Source organism: Dromiciops gliroides, chromosome 3 (assembly GCF_019393635.1).
Source record: "Dromiciops gliroides isolate mDroGli1 chromosome 3, mDroGli1.pri, whole genome shotgun sequence".
Taxonomy (NCBI): domain Eukaryota; kingdom Metazoa; phylum Chordata; class Mammalia; order Microbiotheria; family Microbiotheriidae; genus Dromiciops; species Dromiciops gliroides.
The window spans coordinates 668741220-668758618 of record NC_057863.1 but is presented as its reverse complement, the minus strand read 5'-3'; the positions used below and the strand labels follow the sequence as shown (position 1 = coordinate 668758618).

The 17399-nt window shown below is 42.9% G+C and overlaps 1 protein-coding gene and 1 pseudogene across 1 annotated transcript in view; both read left to right on the top strand.

Annotated features, from left to right (window-relative positions):
• The first annotated feature begins 1220 nt into the window (after window positions 1-1220).
• LOC122746669 (zinc finger protein 571-like) overlaps window positions 1221-17399 on the top strand; it is a 31717-nt gene continuing 15538 nt past the window's right edge. Inside the window, exons 1-3 of the mRNA XM_043992477.1 lie at window positions 1221-1436; window positions 3447-3573; window positions 6241-6336. Of these exons, the coding sequence (XP_043848412.1) occupies window positions 1389-1436; window positions 3447-3573; window positions 6241-6336 (271 nt within the window). The 5' untranslated portion in view covers window positions 1221-1388. The remainder of the gene's footprint in view (window positions 1437-3446; window positions 3574-6240; window positions 6337-17399) is intronic.
• On the top strand, window positions 10860-13701 carry LOC122746671 (annotated as a pseudogene).

Here is a 17399-nt window from a genome sequence, read left to right as displayed (position 1 = left end):
AACCCAACCCTAACCCTAACCCTAACCCTAATGCGAACCCTAACCCTAACCCTAATGCGATCCCTAACCCTAACCCTAATGCGAACCCTAATGCGATCCCTAACCCTAACCCTAATGCGATCCCTAACCCTAATGCGATCCCTAATGCGATCCCTAACCCTAACCCTAACCCTAACCCTAACCCTAACCCTAACCCTAACCCTAACCCTAATGCGAACCCTAATGCGATCCCTAACCCTAACCCTAATGCGATCCCTAACCCTAACCCTAATGCGATCCCTAACCCTAACCCTAACCCTAACCCTAACCCTAACCCTAACCCTAACCCTAACCCTAACCCTAACCCTAACCCTAACCCTAACCCTAACCCTAACCCTAACCCTAACCCTAACCCTAACCCTAACCCTAACCCTAACCCTAACCCTAACCCTAACCCTAACCCTAACCCTAACCCTAACCCTAACCCTAACCCTAACCCTAACCCTAACCCTAACCCTAATCCCATTTCTACCTAAATTACTTATTCAGCACCACGACAATCAGACTACCTAAAAATTGTGTTATTGATCTTGAAAAAATAATAGCAAAATTCATCTGGAAGAACAAAATGCCAAGAATATCAAGGAACTAATGAAAAAAGAAATGCCCAGGAAGGTTTGCTAGCTGTACCAAATCTGAAGCTTTTCTACAAAGCAGCAGTCATCCATACCATTTGGTAGTGGCTAAGAAATAGCATGGTGGATCAGTGGGATAGGCTGGGCACAGGAGACAGTGTAGTGAATGACTGTAGTAATATACTGTTTGATAAACCCAAAGACTCCACCTTCTGGGAGGGGAACTCAGTTTTTGATAAAAACTGCTGGAAAACATAATGTTCACTTCTAAGTGTGTTTTGCCTGGGCATCTGACCTGAGGGTCAAACATCCCACTTGTAGCTGTGGGAGAAAGCTTTCCAAGAGCCTACATTCTAATGCAGATGAGGAGTCATTCATTCCAGTGACATCAGGATAGGCTGTTAGGAATGCTGCTGAGAATCCCAGTTTTCCTAAGAGCCATCTGACAGCATCCCCCTCCTTTCACTTGTCCTGGTGGCCTGAGGCCAGAGGGAGATGGGGGAGGAGGAGCTCTGAGAGATGCCCTGCCTGGTGGGAGGACAGGGCTGGGAGAAGGGAGGGAGGCGGGGTCCTGAGCAGCTGGCCTCAGGGGCTGGGCCAGGTGGAGGAGGCCCTCCCAGAATGCACTGCCTGGAAGCAGGAAGCCCCGCCTCCTTCCCTGGGAGCCTCCTCCCCTGAAGCTGCTCTCTCTGCTTTCTGGAAGCCAGCGGACTGCCTGCTGCCTGCTGTCTGCTGCCCGATGCCCAATGCCCGCTGTCTGCCCCCTGCTTCCCGATGCCCAGTGTCTGCTGCCCGTGCCACCGGGCCTCGTCTGGCGTCATGGTGAGTGCCCTGTAGCCCCCAGGGAGACACCTCCCTCCCAGGCCTGGTCCCCCGCCCCCTCACTCTTTTTCCAGTCTCCCAGTCCAGGGTCGCCCTCCCCAGGTTGACCATTGGGTCCCACTTTCCCGATCTTCAGAATTTGCCTCTGAAAATCCAGAAGTCCCAGCTCCGACCTTCCCCTTCTCCCTGCCCCCAGCTCCTGCCTTCAAGCCCAGCCCCTGTAAGGATCCATGGCTTCTGCCTGCCCTGAGGACCCCACCTTGGTTGTAGGAACCAAAGCTCTGTCCTGGCCCCCCTGATTTCAACCCGCGACTCTTGCGCCGCTTGCCTGTCAGATCCCAGGCGTGGGGCGTCCTACCTCCAGGGTCCCTTGAGGGATTCTAAACCTGACCTCTACCCCAGGGTTCCAGGAGCCCTCCCCCGCTCCTGGTTAGACCTCAGGACACATTCATCCTGCTTTCCTAAGCTCAGCTGTCAGCTTCCCTCTGCCCCCCTTCCCCAGGCCTCCTGCTTCCCTGCCCCCACTTCCTTGGCTTTTAAATACAGATTTTCATTTAAAGGTTTCAGTTCCCAATCCTGTCCCTCCCTCCCTCCCTCCCCTTACCTCCCTGAGGAGGTAAGGACTCAGATATAGGTTATATATGTACAATTACGTAAAACATTAGCAGTCGTTTTCTATAAGAAAACTCCAGTAAGAGAAAGAATGAAAGTGAAAAAATACTGTGCTTCAGTCTGTGTTCACTCAATATCAGCCCTTTCAACTGATGGTGTATTTGGTGGTAGTGGTTACTTGCTTTTTCTGAACTGTGTTTGTCTGCTGTGTTTTCCATGACTGCACGTGTATAACATACTGAGTTCTTAAGGCGGGAGGGGGGGGGTAGAGAAGAAGAAAGAGAATTTTTTAAAACCGATGTTACAATCTGTTTTTACATGTAAGGTGGGGGAAATTCTAAATTAATTAATTATCTAATTGAAAAATAGGTATCACTTCTTTCTCTGGAGGTGGGTAGTCTTTTGGGATCGTCTTGGATCGTTGTCTTGCTGAGAAGAGTTATCCCACTTCCTCAGCATCCTGGTTCTGCTCTCCTCACTAGACATCATGCCCTACGTGCCTTCCCAGGCCCTTCTGAAATCATCCTGCTTGTCCTTTCTTGTAGCACCGTCATATTCCATCACCATCACGGACCGCAGCTTGTCGAGCCATTGGATGCCTGCCGGTCCCCCTGTCTGGGGCTTTGGTCTCGGGCTTCCCCTGGTGTTTCCCTGGAGGCCCCATTTCAGAGCCCTCCCCATCCTCAGCCTTCCCCAGCTTCAGTCCCTCCTAAGTCAAGCAGTCTTGTTGTCTAGATAGTGTGGGTTAGCTAGGGAGAGGGGATGCAGAGAAGAGGAGCTCTGACTCAGGAGTCATTTGCTGCTCTGAAGGGGATCCCGAGCCCCCTCTGTCTCCTGTCATTTCTGTGACCATTAGAGCTTTTATATTAGCCCTTTCTTCATGCATACAGCAACTACCCTCATTCAGCTTCTTCACACCTCTTAAGTTGACTCCTGGAATCAGGCCTGTTTGAGAACAAAGCAACTACAGGTGGAAAGCAGTAGGCCCTGAATAGTGCCCTTTGAGGTGTTGTTGCCTTGCCTTGCCTTTATAGCTCTACGTTTTACATACAGTGCCTCAAAAGTCTACTTGTCCTGGGGTGTGAGTGGGTGGAATTGCCGGCCCTGGGGGCAACTAGCACTTGGAGGACCAGGAGAGCTTGGACACAGGGTTGAGATTTCTAGGAAAACGTTTGAGACAAATAAAAGGTCGACAAGAGAGGGAATCGAGCAGGAGACGATCTTCCCTACCATGGAGCAGTGTTCTCTGACACCAGCAGTGATCCACATTATTCTGAGAGTAAGGGCTGGTTCTGACTCTCATCAAGGGTATGGACCTTTGGGCAAATCCCTTCCTGCTGGACTATTGAATTCTGAAGTGTCTTTCAGCTCTTTGTCCTCTGACTTCTGATGATTTAGGAGACGGTGACATTCAAGGATGTGGCTGTGCGCTTCACCAAGAAGGAGTGGGGCCTCTTGGACCCCCCTCAGAAGGAGTTGTACAAGGAGGTCATGCTGGAGAATGCCCGGAACCTGCTCTCCCTGGGTAAGGACACTTCCCCTGGTAACTCTGAGTCTCCAGTCAAAGGGAATATCTTCATTCCTCAATGTGCAGGGTTTGAAACATTAATGAAATGCTAGAATGGGAAAAGTGCTAGTTTCCTGGGTCCAAGACACAGGGCCCTCCTGCTGCCCGGTTTCCCTAGAGAAAATCTTTGCATTGTGTAACAGGAAACTGAGGGTCTCCTTTGTGTCTCCTGAAGTTGTCTCTTACCAATTCTAGGTGGTCACAGATCCAAGATCAAATCAGTGTGGAAGTGTCTCAGATATGAAACTAATCCCAGAGGTTATTCAGTTTAACCTCTGCCTGGATGTAAATGTTGTCTGTCAAATCTCTGAGAACTGCTCAGGCAGCTTTTCCTTCCCACCCTTCCACATGGGGATGGGTCTTGTATTTAGAATAGTCTTCTTTTTAATAAGCATCAATCGGTAACCTAAAGTACTCGTCCGTACTCTAAGAAGTTTGTCCTTAATCTTCCTTCCTATTGCCCTCAAATTCCAGCACAGATGGTGGGAAAGAATAGAAGGGAATAAGCATTGATTTCCACCTACTATTTGCCAGATGTTCTCCCAAGTGCTTTCTTTCTATTATAGTAATGGCAGTATTGTTTTAAGAATGACTTTTAGGAGGGGGCAGCTAGATGGCGCAGTGGATAAAGTACTGGCCCTGGATTCAGGAAGACCTGACTTCAAGTACGACATCAGACACTTCACACTTACTATCTGTGTGACTCTGGGCAATCACTTAACCTTCATTGCCCTGCAAAAAAAAAGAAAAAGAAAAAGAATGACTTTTAGTAAATAAGTTATTTGAACTGATATAAATAGCCCAAATTGACTCTAAATGACATATGAAGGAAGATGCTAGTTCCATCCAGAGAAAAAACCGATAAACAGAAATGTATATAAAATAATTTTACATATAGGTATATACGTATATGTATGTGTATGTGTCATTTGAAATTATTGCGAGGAACCTGTCTCTGTGCTAAATTATTGGGCAACTTAGCTGGGGTTTCTAATATATTGCTACTTTTTTTTTGGTTTTGTTTTCTTAGTGAGGCAATTGGTGTCAAGTGACTTGCCCAGGGTCACACAGCTAGTAAGTGTTAAGTGTCTGAGGCCGGAATTGAACTCAGGTACTCCTGACTCCAGGGCCGGTGCTCTATCCACTGCACCACCTAGCTGCCCTATATTGCTACTTTTAAATTAGAGTTTATTGCAGTGGTTTAGGCATTAAGCATTTATTAAATCATATTAAATGTTAGTAAAGAGAGAGCACATAGCTCCAAAATTCAGAAGCCCTGTATTACCTAGATAGAGAAGAGACCAAGGGGGGATGCCTGGCTGCCTCCTTCAGCATCCCTAGGCCAAGAGAGTGCATGAGAGAATGTAAGCCTCCTTCAGTCCAGAGGAGAGGCAGCCCTTACACAGTGCTCAAAGCTAATTGGCTAGCTTCATTCAAATCCACTGGTTGATAGGACCTTAAAAAAAAAGAAAAGAAAAGAAAAGAAAGCAGCAGCTAGGTATCCCAGTGCATAAAGCATTGGCCCTGGATTCATAAGGACCTGAGTTCAAATGCGGCCTCAGATACTTGACGCTTACTAGATGTGTGACCCTGGGAAAGTCACTTAACCCTCATTGCCCCACAAAAAAAAAAAAAAAAAGACAGGGCCTAAGGGGGTTCGATACCAAAATGAGCAGTGCTGGGCTGTTTTCTATAAAGGCAAAGGCTTTCGGGCAGGGGTGGTTTCTATTGACTCTGCTGAGTTTGATTTCCATTTCTAAGGACTCTGGGCTGTCTCTGACAAACCAGTCAGACTTTCTGAGTTGGGGTAGGGTCACTGGGTCCCCCAAAAAACCCATCATTAATAATTATGTGTGTGTGTGTGTGTGTGTGTGTGTATACACATCTATTTCTCGGCAATGGTAATCATCTAGGTTGGGGGTGGGAGGGAAGAAAAAATTGACATGATAATTTTGTTTTCTATTTGAGACGAACAGCAAGTTGTGCACAGTAGATATAACTTTCGTCTGAAATGATTTTTTTCTTCTCACGTTATAGAAATACTTGTTTCATTCCATAAATTAAAAATCAAATTTTAAAAAATGTTTTGCCATTTGATCCTCACAATAACGTTCCAAATTAGATGATAGGAAACTGAAGCAAACAGAGGCTAAGTTTCTTGCCATGGGGCACGAAGCTACGAACTGTGTGAAGCTGGATTTAAACTAAGGTCTTCCTGTCTCTGGGCCCAGGGCTCTCTCTACTGCACTACCAGCTCCCTTTAACCTATGGAAGGAGTCCATCTTTCTTTGGAGAAGGTGCACCAAGCCCACATTTTCTTATTCCAAGGTGCCTGTCGATCAGGCTCAAGGCTGCTCTGGGGTTAGAGGCTTCTTCCAGAATGGAGCATAACAGGATGGGAGTGGGGGGTGAGGACTTGTCTGTTTCTCAGAACAGGTTGTACAACACCTCCTATTTTGGGTTATTTGCATTACAAGCACTAATGGGGGAGTATAGACTCACATGTGTGAACATGATGGGGTGAACCTCAAAATCAGGTGGTCCTGCATCCTCTCTCCTTTCCCTGAGGAGGACTAAAGTTGAAGTTTCTCTCCATCCTCATCTCTAACTGCTTTTCCTGCCCAGGGCTTCCAGTTCCCAGAGAAGATGTGATCTCTTATTTGGAGCCAAGGGAAGCACCAGGGATGCTGGAGCAAGAAGGCCTGAGGCACTGCTCTGCAGGTGAGTGAGGTGACAGCAGGTATAGGAGACTTTGGATGACAGGAGACCTCTAGGGGTTGGGGGAAGCAAGGGCTCGATTTCAGTGCACAAAGACCTTGGGAATCTTTCTCGGATACTTCCTAGCAGCGGCTTCCCAGGCCAATCACTGAGCCTCAGTTTCTGGATCTGTACAATGAGGGGACTGGACTTCTCCTCCTTTTAGCTGGCTTCCAGTGATCCTCTGGGATTCTGTAAGAAGTCATTGTTTAGAATCTGTGGGCATGGAATTCTCCTGGAAGTGGGTAAAGGGATGAGGCTGTCCATTATCAGCTCTCTCTTAGAACTTCTTCAAGTCTAAAAACACTTGAGTGCCTGCTGCAAGCCAGGCCCTGTGCCAAGCACCAGGGGCGTAAAGAGGGGCAGGGCACACCCCCCACTCTCATGAAGCTCACGGTCCGCTTGGGCAGACAACAGGCAGGATGAATTGGAGGCGGTCAAGAGAGGGAGGGTCCTAAATTTAAAGGGGAATGGGAAATTACTGGGGCAGGAGGGCTCTACCTGGGGCTTCAGGGAAGCCAGGGTGAGGATTCCAGGCAACAAGGAGAGGGAAGAAGACCCCTGGAGTCCCGAAGTGCAGTGTTCTGTTCACAGAACAGAAAGGAGGCCCATATCCCTGGATGATACCATATATGGGAGGAGGGGAGAATAGGCAGAGAGAAGCCTGTACAAATAGCAGAGGCCTAGAGAGGATTTTCTATTTGATCCTTTTGCTGGGGAGCCACTGGAGGTTGCGGAGTAGGTGGTGACTTGGTCAGGTAAGAGCTTTAGGAAGATGAACTTGACAACTGGGGGGGAGGAGTGACTGGATTGGGGGGAGGCTTGAGGCAATGGGACCAACCACGAGGCTCTTGCAGGATCTCAGGTGTGAGATGATTGAGTCCCCAATGAAGAAAGGGACAGTGTTGGAGGAGATGTTACAAAGGGGGAATCACAGGACTTTGAGGCAGACTGAATATGGGGGCAAGGAGTGTGAATGTGTGAGAGGCAGTGAGATGCGAGATTACACTATTGGAAGGATACCCCAGAGAGCATTAGGAAAGCAGGAAGAGTTTCATTTTGGATATAGTAGAAGGAGAACCAGCAGGGAGTCATGTCACTAAAATCTAGAGAGAAGAGTATCGAGAAACGGGGGTGATTGACTGTGTCAAAGCCTGCAGGGAAGTCAAGAAGCAAGAGGGTTAAGAAATGGCCATTGAGGGCAACTAGGTGGCGCAGTAGATAGAGCACCGGCCCTGGAGTCAGGATTACCTGAGTTCAAATCCGGCCTCAGACACTTAACACTTACTGGCTGTGTGACCCTGGGCAAGTCACTTAACCCCAATTGCCTCACTAAAAAAAAAACAAAACAAAAAAACCAAAACAAAACAAAAAGAAATGGCTATTGAGGGCAGCTAGGTGGTGCAGTGGATAGAGCACTGGCCCCGGAGTCAGGAGTATTATTTTTATTTTTATTTATTTTATTTTTTTATTTATCAATTGGCCGCTGAATTGAGCAATTTCAAGATTGTTGGTGATCTCGGCGGAAAGGTTTTCAGTCGCACTATGAAGTTGGGAGCTAGACTGCAGAGTTCCAGAGAAAGCCGGGGAGAGGCATCGGAGACACCCATGGGCAGTGGCAATCTCCAGCCGCTTCTTCCTGAAAGATGTTGGACAGTCTCTCCTGGGGAGGCATGGATCATGGGAGGGTGCCCTGAGACAGAAAGGGTTTTATTTGTGGTAATAGGGAAGGAATCGTTAGTGTGGGAGAGACTGAAAATGGGTGAAGGACGGGGATATTAGAGGAAGAAGTATGTTGACACAGAAGAAGGAGTTGAAGGGGATCATTTTCACACATAAGGAGGTTTGCTTTAGCAAGCAGAGGGATGATCTTCTCATCTGTGACTGGGCCAAAAAGGAAAAGAAGACATCTGACTTATGTGAGATGAGAGAAGATAGCCCTGGATAAATGTCCAGTTTCTTTCAGTGAAATAAGAGAGCAAGGTCTCAGGTGAGAAGGTGTGGATAGGGGCTGGGGATGAATGAAAAGATGTAGAAAAACTGCTGTGCTGAGTGGCCCAGGGAGTCGGTCAGGGCGATCTCAAAGCATTGGCTGGCCATGATGAGGCCCCTCGGAGATTACGGAGCCTAAATGGGTAGTGGACCCAGGCAGCCTGGATGCATGATTTTCCCTCTCTCTCATCCGGTAGCACCTGAGGGTGGAGTAAAAGCTGCTGCCTTACTTTGAAGTCATCCAAGGAATAAATCATCAGCCCAAGTCCCTTTCCTGATTTCTGTGGCTCGGTGTCTGTCCCTTCCTTGGAGAATTGTTGGCCAGGTTCATGGAGGTGACCACCACCTCAGTTTAGGAAGCGGGGAGGGAGAGACTAGCAGGCATCCCATTGCATGAGATCCTTCGGGATCCAGAACAAAGCCTCTGGGATCTTCAGTATTGGCTCTGGTCAGGTTTCATCAGGAGGTGATGACATGCAAGAAAGAGACAAACGTGGCTGACTGGGGCAGCTAGGTGGCACAGTGGAGAAAGCACTGGCCCTGGATTCAGAAGGACCTGAGTTCAAACCCAGCTTCAGACACTTGACACTCACTCGCTGTGTGACCGTGGGCAAGTCACTTAACCCTCATTGGCCTGCCTACTCCCCTCGCCCCTCCCCCCAAAAAAAATCCACCATTGCTGAGGTCTGAATGTATTGTTAACAACCAGGAGAGAGACCATAATACAGGGACTGAGGCAAGGGGTAGTTCCTGGGGGCAGCTAGGTGGCACGGTGGAAAAAGCACTGGCCCTGGATTCAGGAGGATCTGAGTTTAAATCCAACCTCAGACACTTAATATTTACTAATAGTGTGACCTTGGGCAAGTCTTTTAACCCTCATTGCACCCCCCCCCCCCCAAAAGTGGAGAGGAGTAGGTCCTGCTATCAGTCACGGGCCCAGTCAGGAAACACTGATTAAACACTTTCTGTTTTTATGCATTGTGCTAAGCCATGAAGCACATCTTAATAGCCCTCCACCTCATTCCACTACTCATCATTTCCTTAAATCCCAAATTCATTTTGGGTCTCACATACTGCAAATATAGTTTAATAAAAACATTAGATTGTGAATCTAAACATAGAAGTTTAAACCTTCTTATATGCCGAGAAAGTTCAAAGAACTGCTAACTCTTTAACCCGCACTTAACAAGTGTGGCTTTCTTACTTTTAAAGGATATTAGTAATCCATTGGTTTTAGGAACCAAAAACTTTGGTGCAACTCCAAATAAAAGTAATTAAGATACTAATTAACACATTCATCTTACTATCCATTAGCATTCTAATTTTTCCACTAATCATTAATATAGTTCTACCACATAAGACCCAACACTTTCCCTTATACTGTAAAAATGCAGTAAAACTGGCCTTCTTCACTAGTCTACCCCCATTCCTTATATTTATCTATTCAGAACAAGAATCAACAATTACTAACTGACAATGATTCTCAATTAGCTCATTCAACATGACTATAAGCTTCAAACTGGACTATTTCTCTGTCATCTTCATTCCAATTGCACTATACGTTACCTGGTCCATCTTAGAATTCTCCTTATGGTATATACATTCAGACCCCAACATTCACCGATTCTTTAAATACCTGATTACATTCCTATTTACTATAATTATCCTTGTATCAGCTAACAACCTCTTCCAACTATTTATTGGCTGAGAAGGCGTAGGCATCATATCATTCATATGAATTGGATGATGATACGGCCGGACTGATGCCAACACAGCAGCTCTTCAAGCTGTACTATACAACCGTATTGGGGATATTGGCTTTATGCTAACAATAGCATGGCTGATAATCCATAGCAACTCATGAGATCTCCAACACATCTTTATAACTGACATAAGTACACTAGCCCTCCTAGGATTAACCATTGCCACAACAGGTAAATTAGCCCAATTCGGTCTTCACCCATGATTACCCTCAGCCATAGAAGGTCCAACCCGGGTTTCAGCCCTTCTTCACTCGAGCACTATAGTAGTTGCAGAAATTTTCCTATTAATCCGCTTCCACCCTATACTAGAAAACAACAACACAATTCTCACCACAGCACTATGCCTGGGAGCAATTACTACTCTATGTACTGCCATCTGCGCAACCACTCAAAACGATATCAAAAAAATTGTAGCATTCTCTACCTCTAGTCAGCTAGGCCTCATGATAGTCACTATTGGCCTAAACCAACCCCATCTAGCATGTCTTCACATCTATACCCATGCATTCTTCAAAGCAATACTCTTTCTATGCTCCAGCTCTATCATCCACAGCCTCAATGACAAGCAAGACATTCGCAAAATAGGAGGTCTTTTAACCACACTTCCTATTACCTCATCCACCTTGATAACAGGAAGCCTGGCACTTATCGGCACCCCATTCCTAGCAGGATTCTACTCTAAAGATTCTATTATTGAAGCGATAAACTCATCTTATGTCAACCTATGAGCTCTACTTATCACAATAATTGCCACAGCTCTAACAGCCGTATACAGCCTACGAATTGTCTACTTTGCCTTACTTAATCAACCTCGATATCTTCCACTCTCCCCACTAAATGAAAACAACCCTAGTCTAATTAACCCTATTATACGGCTAGCCCTAGGTAGTATTTTCGTCGGCTTTCTCCTAACCATAAATGTCCCACCCACATCCTCGATTCCACTCACTATACCTACTATCACTAAACCGTCAGCCTTAATCGTCACTATCACAGGCCTATTCGTCGCCACAGAATTACATAAATTAACTAACTCTTCACCTATACTAAATATAATCCATACACACAACTTCTCAAACACGTTAGGGTACTTTACACACTTATTCCACCGCATTTACCCCCTAACAAACTTAAAGCTATGTCAACATATTGCTACCAGACTAATTGATCTTAACTGATATGAAAAAACAGGTCCAAAAGGCCAAGCAAATCTTCACACCATCGCATCTTCATCTATAGCTTCCGCCCATAAAGGACTAATTAAAATATACTTCATATCATTCATCATCTCCATCCTAGTCATCACAGCAGTTATTTAATTACGACCACGAACGACCTCTAAAACAATATAAATTGTAATAAAAAGAATTCCACCTAACAGAACTAGCGCTCATCCTCCACACCCATACAATAAAGAAACCCCGCTATAATCTTGCCCAACACAGTAATGACCAATAGAATCAAACAACTCAATTGCAGTCACTAACTCGACTTCACCAGACATAAAGTATCGCAATAATTCTATTACCAGTGCAAACAACAATATACTCAATGCCACCGAATTGCCAATTCAACTCTCAGCGTACTCCTCAGTAGCCATTGCAGCCGTATAACCAAACACTACAAGCATTCCACCAAGATAAACTAAAAAAACTACTAAACCTAAAAAGACATCTTCTAAACTAACTACAATCGCACACCCTAAGCCTCCACTCACCACTAAACTTAAACCACCATATACTGGTGAAGGTTTAGAAGCAAAAGCTACAAACCCAAAAATAAACAGGAGAGAAAACAAAAAAATAAGTATTATTTTCACTAATTTTAGTATGGACTCTAACCATAACCTATGGCATGAAAAACCACTGTTGTTCTTCAACTACAAAAACTAATGACCAACCTGCGTAAAACTCACCCACTAATAAAAATCGTTAACGACTCCTTCATTGACTTGCCAGCACCCTCCAACATCTCTGCCTGATGAAATCTTGGCTCATTACTAGGCACCTGCCTTGTAATCCAAATCTTAACAGGCCTATTCTTAGCTATACACTATACCTCAGACACCTTAACCGCCTTCTCATCAGTAGCCCACATCTGTCGAGACGTAAACTATGGCTGACTGATCCAAAATCTCCATGCTAACGGAGCCTCAATATTCTTCATATGCCTATTTCTCCACGTACGGCGAGGTATCTATTATGGTTCATTCTTATTTAAAGAAACATGAAACATTGGTGTTATTCTCCTACTGACTGTTATAGCTACCGCCTTCGTAGGATATGTTCTCCCATGAGGACAAATATCCTTTTGAGGAGCCACAGTCATTACTAATCTCCTCTCCGATATCCCATACATCGGAACCACCCTTGTAGAATGAATCTGAGGAGGATTTTCAGTTGATAAAGCAACCCTAACATGATTCTTCGCCTTCCATTTCATTCTACCATTTGTCATCATAGCCCTAACCATTGTGCATCTCCTATTCCTTCACGAAACTGGCTCAAACAATCCCTCAGGATTGAATCCAGACTCAGATAAAATCCCATTCCACCCCTACTATACAATTAAAGATGCATTAGGATTCATCTTAATGCTTCTTGTCCTCATACTCTTGGCCCTATTTTCCCCAGACCTACTAGGAGACCCAGACAACTTCTCCCCTGCTAACCTCCTTAATACACCCCCTCATATCAAGCCAGAATGATATTTCCTCTTCGCCTATGCAATCCTACGATCAATCCCCAACAAACTAGGAGGCGTTCTAGCTCTACTTGCATCTATCCTAGTTCTGCTCATTATTCCCCTTCTCCATACATCCAAACAACGTAGCCTAATATTCCGACCAATCTCCCAAGCACTTTTCTGACTTTTAACTGCTAACCTATTCACCCTCACTTGAATTGGAGGCCAACCAGTTGAACAACCCTACATTATCATTGGACAACTGGCATCCATCCTATACTTCCTCCTAATTCTTATCCTTATACCCCTAGCAGGTTTATTTGAAAATTACTTACTAAAACCTAAATGAAGACGTCCAAGTAATTTAACAAAAATATTGGCCTTGTAAGCCAACAACGAAGGTAAACTCCTTCCTAGGGCAATTCAAGAAGTCCAGAACCTCACCATCAGCACCCAAAGCTGATATTCTAACTTAAACTACTTCCTGCAAGGAAGAGTCAACAACCTTCCAAATTTCAATTTGTATGCTATCCCAGTATTGATTTGCTGGAGTATAGCAGATTTTTGTGCGCACACGCCTATACATATAGTCCTTATATTACATAATGGTTCCACATACATAATATCTATTAAATTCCCCATATATGTATAGAGAGCATACATTTAATGTCCCCTAGCATATAAGCAAGTACATTATATTCAACTGTTACTAGATACATTAAACTATTACTATCATTCATCTATATACAAGCATATCTTAACCAATAGTATCTCATAATAGTACATAACATATTATACTCATATATTACATAAGACATTAATTGTTGGAGTACATAGATATACAATCAATGAAGAAGGAATAATCAATCAAATTTGACTAGCATATCTCTATTACAAGGAGTACCTATTTCCTCAACTCAGGAGAGATCAGCATCCTGCCCATCGAAGATACAACAGCCTTCAGAGCAGGCCCATTACATGTGGACGAACCTAAACTTCTCTGACTGGCATCTGGTTGCTACTTCGGGCCCATGATTTCCTTTATCAGCTGAACTATGCTTTTCGTGGAGGCATTTGTGATGACTTGAGTGCGGATCATCGCATAATCGCGGCATAACTCTCCTGTTGACTGGCATTAAGGGGATTTTTTTTTGGGGGGGGAGGTTAATCACCATGGCGGTAGCCTGAAGATCACAGATACAGAGAGCAGACGAACATTCAGTGATTGATACGAATGAATTTATGGATAGTTGACAGTAAATGAATTCATCGCAGACACAGCATGACTCCAAATGATAAGATTGGTTGGCCTGAAATGTTTTGATAAGGAACTAATATATTAAGTGAATTAATTCATGGGTTATATAAGTCAATGATTGTAAGACATAATTATATATATATATATATATATATATATTAACCTATAATATCTCCTTAATTACAATATGCCTATATATTTCCCCCCTCCCCGCACACGAGCACACGAGCAAGGTGAATTTATAATAATTTAAATGAATGTTTATGTTCATCTAAACCCCCTTACCCCCTTACTAAATAAATCACTTCCGTCAAACCCCAAAACCGGACGATATTTTCTTTAGCAAACATTTAATTGTTCATGAGGAGTATTCATGGGTAATTACTATAAACAAGTATAAACAAGTAGGGATAAACTAATGAAACATATAGAAAAGCTTTTGAAAAAATCAATTATTATGAAACTCCAGAATTAAAATTTTGAAGTTTTTGATTACTTTTTTTTAATTTTTTTATTTTTCTGGAAAAAAACCCAAACTAATTAGCAAACCAATACTGACTTACCATAGAAATTAAACTCATTTTTTTGAGAACATGAATTCACTGTTAATGTAGCTTAATGTAAAGCAAAGCACTGAAAATGCTTAGATGGGCTTTCACAAGCCCCATAAACACAAAGGTTTGGTCCTAGCCTTACTGTTAATCCTAGTTAGACCTGCATATCCAAGTTTCCGCTGACCGGTGAGAATGCCCTTAAAAACTATATAAAGTTAAAAGGAGCTGGTATCAGGCACACCCCAGGTAGCCCATTACACCTTGCTTGACCACACCCCCACGGGACACAGCAGTGACTAACATTAAGCTATGAATTAAATTAGGGTTGGTAAATTTCATGCCAGCCATACGATTAACCCAAATTAACAGAAAACCGGCGTAAAGCGTGTTTAAGTAAATATTCTAATAAAGTGTTAAGGGCTAAAATTCTAGCTAAACTGTCTAAAATATCTAATGAGTGGTCGCCAATAAATTATAAGCTTTAGCAAGAGTTAGACTTTTAAGCATTTATTAAGGAGAATAAGAATTTGGTAAAGAGAGAGAGAAAGGCCTAGATTTCTATCTATTAAAGGGAGAGCACATTTTTAGCTCCCTTCTCCGCCAGCGTCCTCAGGAAAGAGCCCCAGAGTCAGCGCCAGTCTCTTCCTTCCTCCTCCCACTAGTCCGCGTCACTTCCTCCCGCCAAAGAAAAGACTCCTGGTCTTGCCCTCAAAGACCTTCGCTTCATGGGCAGAACTCTTCTACAGTAAGTATCCAGCAGGTGGCGTCATTCCAATCATTACAGTCCCCCCTGTTGTTCCTCAAGAAACAAAATGTTTCCTTGACAGAACAGTAAAAACAATATAATAACTATTGCTAACTAATAATATGTGAACAACAATATAGAAAAGGAAGAGAGGAAAGTTTTGTCCAGAGGGGCGATTTTTTTTTGTCCTCATGAACCGACGCTTTGACATTAGTCTTGCAAAGGGAGGGCCTCTGCAGAGAATACATATTACAGATGGTGTATATTATAACAGAAAGAGAAAAAAAAAACAAAAACAACAAATCAAAACTGTTCATTTAAAGTCTCTGAAAGTCTTTTCTCAGATGTCCTCTAGGTGTAGTCGTGGAATGGAAGTCTTTTCAGGGGTTGATGTGTGGATGCTGGTAATCAGCCAGGAAAATTTCCTACAAAATTGAGCTTAACACAACTTTAAAATAGCTTTGTCAATAATCAAATCAAACAATGAAAGTTCTCAAAAACATGTCTAAGGGAATTCAGAATCTTAGTTGTTACACATGAAACATATAATAAAACAAAAATTGAAACATTCTTTAAAATTATAATATTACTATAGTCCCCCCTTATGGAGAGTAATTGAGAAGACAATTGCTGCAATATTAATTAATAAAAATAATTTTTATCTTTGTTTTATCACTTTTTGCATCATCTGCCTAATTATCCTCATGCCATTATGAGAAATTTAAAATCTAATATAATTAGTAACAGATGTCAAGGCCAAATTCAACACTGTTATTTATCATGACACCTGAGATAATTATGGGGGTTACCATAAAAGAACAGAGAAATGATGAGATATGAGCATTCCCACACTTGAGCAATATGTACTGTCCATGCAGTATGCCAGGCTTAAAATAGGTGGATGGAATATATGTCCATGCCACCGAACATATTGGAGGAAACTGAGTCAGACTTAATCAGATGCATGGGATTGAGATGTCCATGGCATCAGGCATATAGGAGGGAGCATAGAAGCCAGGTGTAGAAGTGAGATGGGTGGGATGAATACTTCTAGCCATCTGTACAATATTGTGGGGAAAAATAAAATAAAATATTAAACCAAGAGAATCCAACCTCAACATTAGTCAAAAGCCGTTCCCTCGGCCATACCTTGACTTCATGCATGTCTCCCCTCATGTGACAGTTCAGTGTCTGCTCTTGCATGTATTCCTCTTGTGATTGGATGGCATCTTGGCCAACTGGCATCTGATAACTCAGAATAACGGCAATTAATGTCTTAAATGATAAATTCCCATAATTTAAAATCTCATATGGATTTAAAAATTGAGGATAATAAATGATTGCAAAAAATGTGAATACATCTTGACTCAGAACACAATATATAATTATGCAACAATTTCAAATAATACCCCTCTTTTTTACTTAGTATACAATTACTTTTGTGAAAAATCAGAACATATTTGAATACAAGTTAAAGCACAACACAATCTCAAAGACAACTTTTACAAATGTTCCTCTCTCTTTTTTTTTTTTTTTGGAATATGCTTATCAAAAATAATACTTCTAGAATCAATTTACACTTGCCATGGCAAACAATTTGCCAGGGAAATGCTTTAAAGAGTTTGATCAAATAATCAGTTGAGAAAAAATAGCAAAAACAAATAACTCAGAATATGGGAGCACAATACTCCTAGAATTAACATTGTATTATGAAATCAAAACCATGTTTCAAAATTAGATAGATGAATGAATAGAAGAAAATACACATGGAATAATAAAAGACAATGAAATTCAAACTAGGGAAATCTAAATGAATATGAACTTAATATTAATAAGAGTATTACAAAATATAAACTTGATCGCATGACTATAAAAAGCTTTTACAAATATTCTCCTTGTTTTAGAAACTAAGTATAAGACACAATCTCAAAAGCATTAAAATCTCTATGAAAATAAACCTATACCATTAATTCCAAAATGTATATGTAATAGCATAGAAATCCTATGTAACCTCTGAACTGACATTAATA